The 13,293-nt window shown below is 39.4% G+C and overlaps 1 protein-coding gene across 2 annotated transcripts in view; it reads left to right on the top strand.

Annotated features, from left to right (window-relative positions):
- Nucleotides 1-13,293, top strand: part of NFKB1 (nuclear factor kappa B subunit 1) — a 119,614-nt gene that overhangs the window by 75,492 nt on the left and 30,829 nt on the right. For both annotated transcript variants that reach the window (XM_060654542.3, XM_078445855.2), the window contains exons 7-11: nucleotides 2,773-2,936; nucleotides 4,971-5,129; nucleotides 7,038-7,142; nucleotides 9,597-9,688; nucleotides 11,807-11,945. In XM_060654542.3, coding sequence (XP_060510525.2) covers nucleotides 2,773-2,936; nucleotides 4,971-5,129; nucleotides 7,038-7,142; nucleotides 9,597-9,688; nucleotides 11,807-11,945 — 659 coding nt within the window. The remainder of the gene's footprint in view (nucleotides 1-2,772; nucleotides 2,937-4,970; nucleotides 5,130-7,037; nucleotides 7,143-9,596; nucleotides 9,689-11,806; nucleotides 11,946-13,293) is intronic.

Consider the following 13,293-nt stretch of genomic DNA (forward strand, 5'->3'; position numbering starts at 1 on the left):
GAAGACTCAAGGCAAAACCTGTGTACATCTCTGAGTATCTCTGTGTGTGGCTCTTCTCTGGTTCTCTGCCTGTGAATTCTGGCCCCTTTGGCCTTCTCAGATTTTTAACTCAATCTCCAAACTCGGGGAGATGGCCAGGTCTGTTTAGAGTCTCCCTTCCTATGCTGCAATCAGAAAACTCTAGGCATTAAACCAGCATAATTGTAGGATTCACCTTAGTTGCTCTCTTAAGGATCAGTGTCCTGTGCTGCCATTGTTCAGTGTTGGAAAACCATTTTTTCATATGTTTTATGTTATGTAAGGTGAAAGACTCAATCTGGTCTCTGTTACTCCCATCATTATCTGAAACAGAAGACTGGCTTCTATATTGTTCCATTTATTACCAGAGTAAGTAAGTTATTCACATAAGGATGACGCCTTTTTCACGGGGATTAGTTAAATAATGTGCGTGAAAATCACTTTATATGTGGTAAAGTGTAACAGATGTTTGCCAGTGTCATTACCTATATGGAGGTACACGTTCTATATAGGAGTCCAGCCTAAAAGGCCAAAAGATGGAGGTGTTGTTTCTATTAAAAAACTACCTGTGCCTCCAGGCATGTCATCATGTCCCATTGCACCTTTTCTGTGCTGTGCTAATTCATGCATTCATTTATTCAACAGACACGTGTTAGACACCCATATGTCAGGCACTGTTCTAGGCACCAGAGATCTCTGCCCTCAGGAGTTTATATTCTCTTGGTCTGTTTTCTTCTCTGTGTGTCTCAGCTATTCTACTTTTTCTTTTTTAGTATAATTGACACACAATGTTTACATTAGTCCCAGGTGCACAGCATAGCGATTTAATAAATGTATACATTATGCCACAATCATGTCCTACTTTTTTCTATCACTGTCTGGACACGTGTCTCGTTGTATCTCTGGACCTCTGTATGAGTGCTCATCTCATTCTGCCTTCACCTTCTATATTTTCTTCGCCTAGTTCATCTGGTCTTCCCACATCATCTTAGTCCTTATTATCTTAGACTATCTTTGTCTTTGTTTCATCTAGTCCAGTTGTTACAATATTTCTGTCTTTCCCTTACTAATCTTTTTTCTTTCTTTCTGAATAAAAGCCAGAGCAAAAGAAAAGTCTTGGCAAAAGCTTACAAGGCTTTAAAAGATCTGTGCCCCCACTTTGCTCTTTGAACTTTTCTTTTTGTTTTTAAATGTTTATTTATTTATTTTGAGAGAAAGAGAGAGATCGGGAGATGGGCAAAGAGAGAGGGGGAGAGAGAGAGAATCCCAAGCAGGCTCTGCGCTGAGCATGAGCCCAACATGGGTCTCGATCTCCCGACCATGAGATCGTGACCTGAGCCAGAATCAAGAGTCGGATGCTTAACTGACTGAGCCGCACAGGCTCCCCGGCTCTTTGAACTTTTCACTTACTACTGGCCTCTTGCTGATTTTCCTCCAGCAGCATTGGCCTCCTTGCTATTGTCTTCCGAAAACACCAGTCGTGGTCCTCCCTCGGGGTCTTTGAACTTGTTACTCTTTCCACCTTGAATACTTTTCCGTATATCCACATCTTTTCCCTCACCTTCTTTCAGTCATTGCTCACTTGTCATCATTTCAGTGACTCCCTGTCTGGCCTATCCCTACTTTAAAGCATCATGTCTTCTAAGTGTACCTTTCCTTTTCTCCGTTCCCACCTTATTTATTTATTTTATTTATTTATTTCTTGGTACTCTTAATGCCTTCTCAATTATACCGTAAAATTTGCTTCTCTATTTGTTTCTTCTCTCTGGTTACACTAGCACATAAATTCTATGGAGGGAGGGATTCCTGAGTGCTGACAAAAGCATCCAGGACACTGCCTGGCACTAATAAGGAGCTGAACAAATATTTGTTGAATGAATGGGTCTCCTTGGTAAAGTACTTTTTTGTTGTTGTATTATGTTTATTGAATATACTTTCTTGTTTCATCAACTTTAAAAATTAGTGTCTGGAGTATTTTATATAATTTCTCCAAAATCCCTTAAATTGCTTTATTTAGCTTATTAAAATGTTTTATCCTATAGGTATGTAGGTTTCATGAGATAAAAGTGCTCCATCCTGAAAACATGGAGAATTCGATGGCATTCTAGTGGTAATAATTCCAGCCTCACAGATCACCCAACAGAAGATGGGACTCCATGTAGAGTTTAAATCCTATCCAGAAAGCCAAAGATGAGCCAAAAGAAAAAAATTCTTCGAGTTATAATATTATTCTTATTCTTTAAAAAAAAAATTTAGATAAGTTAGTACTGTATTCAGAATTTGAAAAAAAAATTTAAACAACTGTCCTGGAAAATTGTTTAAAATGAGTCTAGGTAAAACTTCCTTAGTAGTGTATATGTATATGTATATGTATATGTATATGTATATGTATGTATACACACACACACACACACACACACACACACACACGTATACCCTACTCGCTTAATCATCATTTGAAAATCTAATAAACTCTGAAAACCAAAAGATTTCGCTGAGTTCGCCACAGACTCATTTGGTGGCAAAACCCAATCTGACCCGATGTGTGGTGGTTTATAGTCTTTATTATTCCTTGGTAACTCTACTCTATATGTTTCACTGTAGAAATAGTAATGTGTTTGATTACAGTGTGGGCTCCAGTGATTGAGGCCTGTGTGTTTTTTAAAAGCCATTTTGCTAAAGTGAAACCAGACTCTAGTCATTGACTGCCTAACCTTTAGTGCTTGTTGTGGCTGTTTTTGCCTTTTTCTCCAGCTTTGCAAACTTAGGTATACTTCATGTGACAAAGAAAAAAGTATTTGAAACACTGGAAGCACGAATGACAGAGGCATGTACAAAGGGCTACAATCCCGGACTTCTGGTACATCCTGATCTTGCCTATTTGCAAGCAGAAGGCGGAGGAGACCGGCAGCTCACAGGTGAGTGCCATGCCACCAACCTTGATCCTTCAAGATCAGGCTCTCCTTTGCTTGTGTGTAGACCAGGTGCTCCTCTGTGTGCCTCATGTTTCTCCTTCTCCCAGAATTTAGTGCCCCACACCACCACCACACCTTCCCTGCTCAGAAACCTTTTGACGGCATCCTGCTATTTTCTAGAATAAAATTTGTATCTCCCTAGCTTGGTACACAAAGCTCTCAGTCTGGCCCCAGCCACCTTTCCAGATTCATCTCCAATTCCATCATGTACCCACCTCTCCCCATTACTACCCCCCGATACCTGATACATATTCATACCTCTGTAGGTACCTACCTAAAACACCCCACCCTGCCCTTTCCAGCCTGTCAAACCCAGTTCATAGTTCAACACTTAGTTCAAAGAACACCTCTTCTTCTGCCTTCCCCCGCTCACCTTATGGTAAGGAATCTCTTTGGGCTCTTCAGGCACATCATAAACTATTCTCTTTCTCATACAAATGCTATGATTTTGTGTTTTCCTGCTTTTACCTGTATTTTTCTCTTTCAACTCCAATCCTTGTCCTACCACACGTACAAAAGTGTCTGCTTTTAAACCTTGTCCATTGGTCTGGTAATCCTGTGATCACCTCCTACTCCGGCAACCCCAAATCGATCACCGTTTTTCCACTGAACATGTTCTGACATCCAGACCCAAAACCTTCCCGTCACCTCTGAACCCTTCTTGCCTGTGTTGCATCTCTAGTCTGTGGCCCTGCTCTTCCGTGCTCTCTCGCACACTCCACTCCTCACTCCATTTTCCTTGCTCTGCTTCTGTCCCTCCCCACTTGTGATCCAGTGTATACCCTGTGACCAGATGGGTCTCACAAAAGCCTCCACCTCACCACCGCTCAGTATTGCCCTGCTGCCTACAAAATCCCAATTCTGTAAGTTGGCCCCAGTCTGCGTTTCCAACTGTTTCCCCCTGCATACCTTCTTGCCAAACTGAGCTATTCCACAGAGGCACCATGATTTCTCACTTCCTCACCATGGCACATTCTTTCTATTCTTGCTGCTCCCTCTTCCTGGAATGCCTTCCTTTACTCTCTTCATGAGTTCAAGTTGTACCATCCCTTCAAGATTTAGAACATACATACATCTCCTCTGTTCCAAAGCCTCTGGATGCTCCCCTCCTTTGCAATTCCATACCTCTTCATCTGTAGCTCTTTTATAGTACTCACCACTCGAATTATCACCTCTGATGATGTAGTAAGTTAAATATGACTATATCCATCAGCACAAAAGCTCCACCAGGAGGCAAAGGAGGAGTCAAATGCAGTTGAGTCATTGACTTTCTCCAGAAGCACTTTTTGAGCACCTGCTATGTGCCAGGCACTGTGCTGGGCACTGTGGAATGAACGTAGTCCCTGTGCTCACAGAGCTTTTGGAATACTTAATTTTCACAGCTTGCAATACACCTGATGTGTCATCAGCTTGTTGCATTCCATTATGTCACATCTTTGCTGTCTTTAACTATAATTGTAGGGAGAAAAAGGAGAGGTCAGGGGAAGATAAGAAAGAGGAGGGGCAATTTGGGGGCACCTGGGTGGCTCTGTCCAAGTGTCCAACTCTTGATTTCGGCTCAGGTCATGATCTCACAGTTCATGAGATCTGAGCCCTGCCTCGGGCTCTGTGCTGACAGCGCGGAGCCTGCTTGGGATTCTCCCTCTCCCTCTCAGTGCCCCTCCCCTGCTTGTGCTCTCGCTGTCTCTCTCAAAAATAAATAAACTTAAAAAAAAAGAGAGAGGTAATTTGGTACACAGAGGACAGTTTTTACTGTAATCCAGAGAAAATCCAGGTCTTCTTTTGATGCCTTTAATATGGGTGATATAAATGAGACAATTTTTAAAATTTTATTAGCAATACAGATACTTGCAAAAGAAAATAATAGAGTTATTTTAACTCATGTTCTTTATTTGGGCTTTACAAAAGCATCTTATCTAAAACGTGCTCACTTTACTCTTTCCCTGGGTATGAATGCACGGTGCTGTATGGTCCTAGATCGGGAAAAGGAAATCATCCGCCAGGCAGCTCTTCAGCAGACAAAGGAGATGGACCTCAGCGTGGTGCGGCTCATGTTTACAGCTTTTCTCCCAGATAGCACCGGCAGCTTCACAAGGCGCCTGGAACCCGTGGTATCGGATGCCATCTATGACAGCAGTGAGTCCTTGAATTCTAACAGGAGGCAGCTTGGTGTAGCATTAAGCACCGACTTCTAACCCTACCGTTGGCAGTTACTTACTAGCTCAAAGTCCCAGGACAAGTAATTTAATCACTTGGAGCCTCACATTTATTGTCTACAAAATGGGAATGCTAAATTCTAGCTTAAAAAGTTAATGTCTAGGCACGCCTGGGTAGCTCAGTCGGTTAAGGGTCCGACTCTTGACTTCAGCTCAGGTCATGATCTCCTGGTTTGTGGAATCGAGCCCCTGTGTCGGGCTCTGCACTAATAGCGAGGAGCTTGCTTAGGATTCTCTCTCTCTCTCTCTCTCTCTCTCTCTCTCTCTCTCAAAAATAAATACACTTTGGGGCGCCTGGGTGGCGCAGTCGGTTAAGCGTCCGACTTCAGCCAGGTCACGATCTCGCGGTCCGTGAGTTTGAGCCCCGCGTCAGGCTCTGGGCTGATGGCTCGGAGCCTGGAGCCTGTTTCTGATTCTGTGTCTCCCTCTCTCTCTGCCCCTCCCCCGTTCATGCTCTGTCTCTCTCTGTCCCAAAAATAAATAAAAAACGTTGAAAAAAAAAAAATTTAAAAATAAATACACTTAAAAAAAGTTGATGTCTAGATTAGAAGTGAATGTTATGAGGTGCCCAATAAATATGGTTATCCTTCCTCACATGTACATGTTGGTCTCTTACATGCCATTTCACAATGGCAAATCTTTTATTATTTATGAATTCCTATACTGTTGGTACTCTCAGATAGAAAAATATCTCAATATTTTTCATTGAGGCTCTAAAGAGATGTTAATAAAAACAACTGTTATTCTAGTCCATCTTCATTCTTACATAGTACAGCTTTTATCGAGAGAGGAGGGTTAGCTGAATGAGTAGCATAGATAGTACATGGCTTCAAAATTCTATTTCAGTCTGTACTTCCTAGAACTTTTTAAAAAAGTTTTACAATGGTCTTCAGCATTTACCATGCAGATTTCTTGTTTGCTATGTATAGGATTTATTGAACAAATATTTCAAAAGAGCCTGCAAGCATGATATTTAGGCTCGCTGAAAGTTTATAGAGTTTGGTCTAAGTAGAAAACTCCATGCCTCTAGTACAACAGCTAACTGATTTCTCTAATTTCAACAAGTTTGAAGGGAAGTGAAAGAGTTATAATATGATGTAGACTTGTATACTAAAGATCACCTTAAAATGCAGCTGTGGGAGCAAAAAAAAAAAAAAAAAAGGAAGCTTTATACTATTACCACAAGAAACTTTTGCCCCTAACCACACAGAATTCTAATTTAGTCTGGGGAAAAGAAATATTACAGCTCCATTTTTCTTTTCTGTAAAATAAAGATGTATAAATAATTTAAGAAAATTGTGCTTTTTCTACATTTTTAAGACTCTTATAAATAGTATATCGGTATCATGGAAATAATTGAAGGTCTTGACCCAAATGAAATTCCACGAATCCATTGGTTTGGAACTTCCTGAAACATCAGAAAAACTCTTTCTCTTTCTGTATGAATCTTTCTTACTGTGTTAGTAGAAGAAACAAACACTGTTCTTTCTGCCCCATTTGTTTGAGTGGTAATGAATGATCCATGCTCAAGAAGTGAAGACTTCTGAAGACTTGCGAAGGTTTTTTTGTTTTATTTGTATCCTTGTTAAAGCAATGAGTGAAAGCATCTATTTGTTTTTTTAATTAAAGTATAATTAACATACAGTGTTATTTTAGTTTAGCATGTACAACATATTGATTAAACAATTCTGTATATTAATGCTCATCACAATAAATTATTTAAACTTTCTTTTGGTTAATGTGTGCTAAGAGCAGGATTCCCCATAAGAGAATGGCTTGTGAAGCTGAGGATAAACCATGATGTTTGTTGTTTTTCTCCTGTGGACAGAAGCCCCCAATGCGTCCAACTTGAAAATTGTAAGAATGGACAGGACAGCTGGATGTGTAACTGGAGGGGAAGAGATTTACCTTCTCTGTGACAAGGTTCAGAAAGGTAAATATATGCTCCAGTCTCAAGGTGTGAAATGTAATTCTGAGTGTGTCTGTGAGTCCCTTTTTGACAGTAAATCCCATAATATCCCTCTTCTGCCATAGAACTCCTTTAGAACATTTACACATTTCACTTCTTCCAAATATGTCTGTGTTTTTTCAACCCAACTAATTCATTTAAAAAATTTTAATAGTCGTGGGACACCTGGTTGGTTCAGTTGGTTAAGTGTCTGACTCCTGATTTTCGGTCACGTCATGATCTCCTGGTTCACATGTTCGAGCTCCACATCAGGCTCAGGATTTTCTCTCTCCCTCTCTCTCTGCCCCTCCCCACTCATGCTTGCTGTCTTTCTCAAAACCAATAAATAATCATAAAAAGATTTTTTTTTCAATAGAAGTAAAGAGAATTAAGAAAATAATGACAATTGTAATCAGTGACATTTAAGTGTTTCTGTACTTTAAATTTTGCTATCTGAACTTAGTTAAACTAAAATAAATGAGTAATAATAGCTCATGCTTCACACTCACACACACACACACACACACACACGCACGCACATGGACACAGAATAAATAATGCTTTACATAGTATAAAATCGTTTATTTTGTTTATCTTGCACGGTTTTGTTGCAACACTGAGAAGCTGAGAGAGCTTCTCCAGATACTTTCATGTGACACTCTGATGTCATTAAGAAAAAGAAAGAGAATAGGAACCGTGGGGAAATTCTCAGAGCATGTTTCTCAGAATTTTCACTTTCAGAAAACATTCTTGGCATTTACCTTTCATTAGCTATGATACAAGATTTATAAATTAGCAAAAGCTGAAGGAGATTGTGTTATTTTCTCAAACAACTCATTTTTAAAATACAGTGATAGAATGTATAGTGTAATAAAGATCTACTCACTACAAAATGATGAGCATTTTCAAAGTAAGGAGTGCGTAACCAAAAATATAGCTCCTAAATAAAAGAATGATGACTTTAAAAAAAGAAAATTCTCATTTGAGGCAAATGGCCTGAGGTTAAAAAGTCAGAAAAAATAGGATCAGATTGTAAGGTAAAGGCATGTATCTTTATCCAAAAAATGTTTACACTTTCTGCGCATATCCTGGTATTAGTCTTTTAACCCATTGTATCCAAGTAATATGCATTTCCAAATTCTTGGTGTGCATACAGTGAGTAAACACAATCTGAGTACCTTTATTTGTAAATGTGATTCTTAATCATTATCATTACATTACTTCTCTTATTAAAAGAAGTGTTATAGCTGCCTGTCTTAAAGCATCTTAGTAACTAGATTTAAGGGAGTCCTACCTGAAAGAAAGGGAATCAACCAGGAGATAGTGAGATGTTTTATCCACCTCCAACCCCAACATTTCTAAAATTCTGTGGGTGTTTTTGGTTTTGTTTTTTTGTTTTTTTGTTTTTTTGTTTGAGAGAGAGAGAGTATGAGCAGTGAAAGGACAGAAGGAGAAGGAGAGAGAGAGAATCCTAAGCAGGCTCCACGCCCAGGTTCACAAGACCATGAGATCATGACCTGAACCAAAATCAAGAGTTGGATGCTTAACTGACTGAGCCACCTGGACATCCCTAAAATTCTATTTAAATAGAAATATGAACTTAGTTTTTATAAGTCAATAGTGCAGTCCCTCCTATAAAATGGGAAGTGAATCCAGAGAGATGTCAATCTGAGTTATATTGTCATATTTCTGCAGAAGTAGAGTCCATGATGCAAGTGTGAAATTTAGGCAGTCTAATCCAAAGGGACTTGACCAATATAATATTTGTAACAACTTCCCAATATGGACTGATAAAGTATTATAGGGAAGTAGCATAGTAGAATGATCGTGAACCTGGATGGAGTCTGTGTTCAAATTCTGGCTTCTCCATTTACTAGCTGTTCAACCTTGGATGAGTTACTTAATCTCTTTGCACTCCAGTTTCTCTTCTGCAAAATGAGGTTATTAATAGTACACCTGCATTTCAAAGTTATTGTGGGGGTTAAGTCAGTTAATGTATACATATAATTCACTTAAATCAGTGCTTGCCATGCAGTTAACTTCATGTAAGTTAAATATTATTATGTAGATCTATATGGAGTTCGAACCACCTTTTGGGGTTCTGATATTCTTCAATATCCTTCATGTTCCTCAGGAATGATTTGGGTTAGTGATGGAGAAGTGAGAAAGGCAAAGACTGATTAAGAGAAAAGTCAGACTGAATAGGTAAATCTAGTATTCTCTCAATGTAAATGAAACTCAGGGTCCATTACTGTGGTAACTAATAAAGAAAATTTCAGTAATTTTGAAAATTTCAAATGATTTAAAAGTCTATTTCTTAGTAACTACTTTTTTAAATGTTTAAGTACATTGTAGGTAAAATCTTGAACCAGCTGAAAGTTTAGCATGTTGTGAAATATTATTATGTGAAATTAAACACCTGAATGTGACTGTTTGCAGATGACATCCAAATTCGATTTTATGAAGAGGAGGAAAATGGTGGAATCTGGGAAGGATTTGGAGATTTTTCTCCTACAGATGTTCATAGACAAGTAAGTGGATGATGATAATGCTGATGATGATGATTTTGCATTTTCTGTCTCGTTGAAATTCAGTACTTAATTTCCATACGTGAAAAAGGAAAAATCATACTTATTTAACTTTCATAAAAGAGTACTATTTTTAAGACTCTTGCAGGTCTTCCAGAAAAGTCACCTACCATAGAATTATGAGCAAAGCCTTAGTCCATTGGCTCTGAAACCATGTCAAGACATTTCATTTGGGTGTCTGATCACCTAACCATTAAGGCAGTGGCCCTTGGGTCTGTTAGTGGAAATATTTTAAGTTTTTGTATTAGACTGCTCAGACTGCCATGACAAAATACCATAGATTAGGTGTATTAAACAACAGAAATTTATTTCATCACAGTTCTGGAGGTTAGAAGTCCCAGATCAAGGCTCAACAGGGTTGGTTATTGGTTTAAAGCTCTCTCCTCCTGGCTTGCAGACAGCTGCCTCTGGCTCTGTCCCCACATGACAGAAAGAGAGAGAGAGAGAGAGAGTAAGCTCTCTGGTGTCTCTTCCTATAGGACCACTAATCCTATCCAATCACAACCCAACTCTCATGATCTCATTTAACATTAATTATTTCCATAAAAGCCATTTCCCCAAATAACGCCACACTAGGGGTTAAGGCTTCAAAATAACGAATTCTGAGGGAACACAATCAGTCCATTATGGTGTTCTACCAGAGTAATTATGACAACACTTTTGAAAAGGTTTTCTAATGAAAAGTATTGAAAGGAAGAGACTTCTACTATAGGCTGATATCATTATGATAAATCAAGATTTCCCAGTGACAACTGAGTGTATGACTAAGAGATAGAAATGCTATATCCCCGTCTCCATCACTCTGAGTGATTGAGAAATACTATTTTCACACACACAAAATTGGAAACAATCCAAATGTCCACCAATAAGTGGCCAGTAAATAAATTATGGTGTGTCTGTGTGATGAACTATTACGCAGTTATTAAAGAGAATGTGTAATCTCTGAATATGGAAAAAATCTCAAACATACAACATTAAAAATTTTTTAAAGATATAAAACCAAGCGATGTCAGAAAGATTGAATGTTCACGTTTGCATATGCATAAGGAAACTATGGAAGAATACAAAAAGAATTAATAATTTCACTGTGTTTACCTCTGGGGACAGGCACACAGTGGGACCACCTAGCTGGGGGATGGGAGTTGGCAAGGAGAATTTTCACTATATGCCATTGTATACCTTTCTGTATTTTACAAAGTCTTGAACCTTGTGAATACACCACATAGTGGAAAAAAAAAATCAAACAAGAAACTGTAAAAATGCCTAACTATTGTGGCACTGACAGAAATTAATGAAGAGGCTGTCTTAGAAGTGTTACAGAATGCCCTCTATCCCTAGAGCGTTGGCCATCCTCCCTTCAAAATACACGGACCCTGTTAGGATGTCTCTGCAGGATTTAGCTTCCTCTTCTCATCAGCCAACCTGTGGGCTCATTGTAGTAGCACATTCTTCACTCTCTCTTTTGACAACCAGTCTTTCTGATGTTGCCTTGTAAATAATTTTGGAGCACTTTAAGGCTGATTTAGAAGAGAAGAAGGAGGTGTATGCGATGCATTTTACTCACATGATTATTTTCAACTGGAAGGCATTTAAAATATTAGACAAATAAAAATAAAGATTTGCAAAATATTAGCATAGTCTCATTTAAAATTTTTTTTTTAACGTTTTATTTTATTTTTGAGACAGAGAGAGACAGAGCATGAACGGGGGAGGGGCAGAGAGAGAGGGAGACACAGAATCGGAAGCAGGCTCCAGGCTCTGAGCCATCAGCCCAGAGCCTGACACAGGGCTCGAACTCACGGACCGCGAGATCGTGACCTGGACTGAAGTCGGACGCCTAACCGACTGAGCCACCCAGGCGCCCCTAGCATAGTCTCATTTTAATTCACAGTGGCAATTTAATCACAATGTATGGGTATAGAATTCTGAGTTTGTAACTTTCTCTAGGATGCTGTATTTTTTAGTTTAATTAAACATAATTATTAATACGTTTAATGAGTAGCATTGCTGGAAAAACAAAATGTAGGCCTACCCTAATGTTTGGGTCTTTGTATCCTGCAGTTTGCCATCGTCTTCAAAACGCCAAAGTATAAAGATGTCAACATCACAAAACCGGCTTCCGTATTTGTCCAACTTCGGAGGAAATCTGATTTGGAAACTAGCGAACCCAAACCTTTTCTCTACTACCCTGAAATCAAAGGTAATTGGGTTACTTACATTCTTGTGACTGTTCCGGTAAAAGGACAAAGCTGATTAGAAGAGATTAGTTGTTCACTTCCTTTGAATGGCTTCCTAGGAACTTGCCCCTGGGCCCATGGTACTTATTTTTAGAGAAGAGAGAAGTATTATACTATTTTGGGGTCATGGAATTGAGTCCAGCCTTTCAAAATAATCTTATTTTTACCAAGCTTATATGAGATTTAGACAGTTGAGAATTTGTCTTTGAATCTGAGAATCTGTCATTTATTGAGGATCTCGGGGTTTGGGCAGTTGAGATGGACCTTATGATAAGGCTTGCTGTTCAGGAGATTCAGCCCCTCCATCATCTGGCCTCAGGCGATAAAACAGGATACTCAGCCACCATGCAGTGCAGAACCATAAAAATGAATAAAGCACCATTCTTTTCCTCACAAAAGATACCCTGAGAAGGGGAGATAGTCTCCTTACATATTTATAATGTGATTTATGATTTTGATAAGCTCCAAAAGGGAAGCATCTACAAACACCTATGAGAATGCCAAGGAGAGAGGACCCTTAATTCTATAGAAGCCACCAAGAAGTAGGCTTCTTCAAGGTCCTTCAACCTGGGGGTGTATTTCAGTAGTTAGGTGAGAAACAAGGAAGGAAAGTGTTTCCTAGGCTTGGAAACTTGAGGAGCTGAACAATTAATGTTAGTTCAGAGAGAAATGAGCCTTTTGGGCATGGAGATGGACCACTGAAGACCAAGACAGGTAAGGAAGGCCAAGGCCAGGCTCAGAAGTGCTGTGATTGGCAGCTGAAGAATTCTGATTGATCTGGATAAGGGAATTACCAGGCCTATTTGGGTTTGGAATGATGGCTCTGACTTCCTTATATGAACACTGAGGGAACTGTCTGAGCAGCAGATGAAGAGTCCGAAGAGTAATGCAAGAATCCAAGTGAGAAATGGGGAGGTTCCTAAAGGTATTAGTGTAAGGAATGCAAGGAGGCAGTGGCGTTAAGCCCCAGATGCTGGTTGAGGTAGGAGGTGAAGGAGAAATTCAGGAGTCATAGATGGTTCCAGGAATCCCAGCCTAGGAAGGTTGTTACATGGTTGAGTTGGTGAAAGAATCCAGGGAGCAAAAGTACGTTTGAGTGGACAGAGAGGGAGCTCAATTTAAAACATGTTACATTTTTGGTTCCTGCCAATCAAAAGGCAGGACTGGAACTCAAGAGGGCAGGGTGGGAAATTCAGCATTGAGTGTATTTAATAGGCCCCTAAATGGGAAAATTGCTCAAAGATATTTCTTAACCTGGAGTCCACTGACCCCAAGAGTTCCAAGGATAGAAATGGATTTTAATATAATCAG

Source organism: Panthera onca, chromosome B1, assembly GCF_046562875.1.
Source record: "Panthera onca isolate mPanOnc1 chromosome B1, mPanOnc1 haplotype 2, whole genome shotgun sequence".
NCBI classification, from domain to species: domain Eukaryota; kingdom Metazoa; phylum Chordata; class Mammalia; order Carnivora; family Felidae; genus Panthera; species Panthera onca.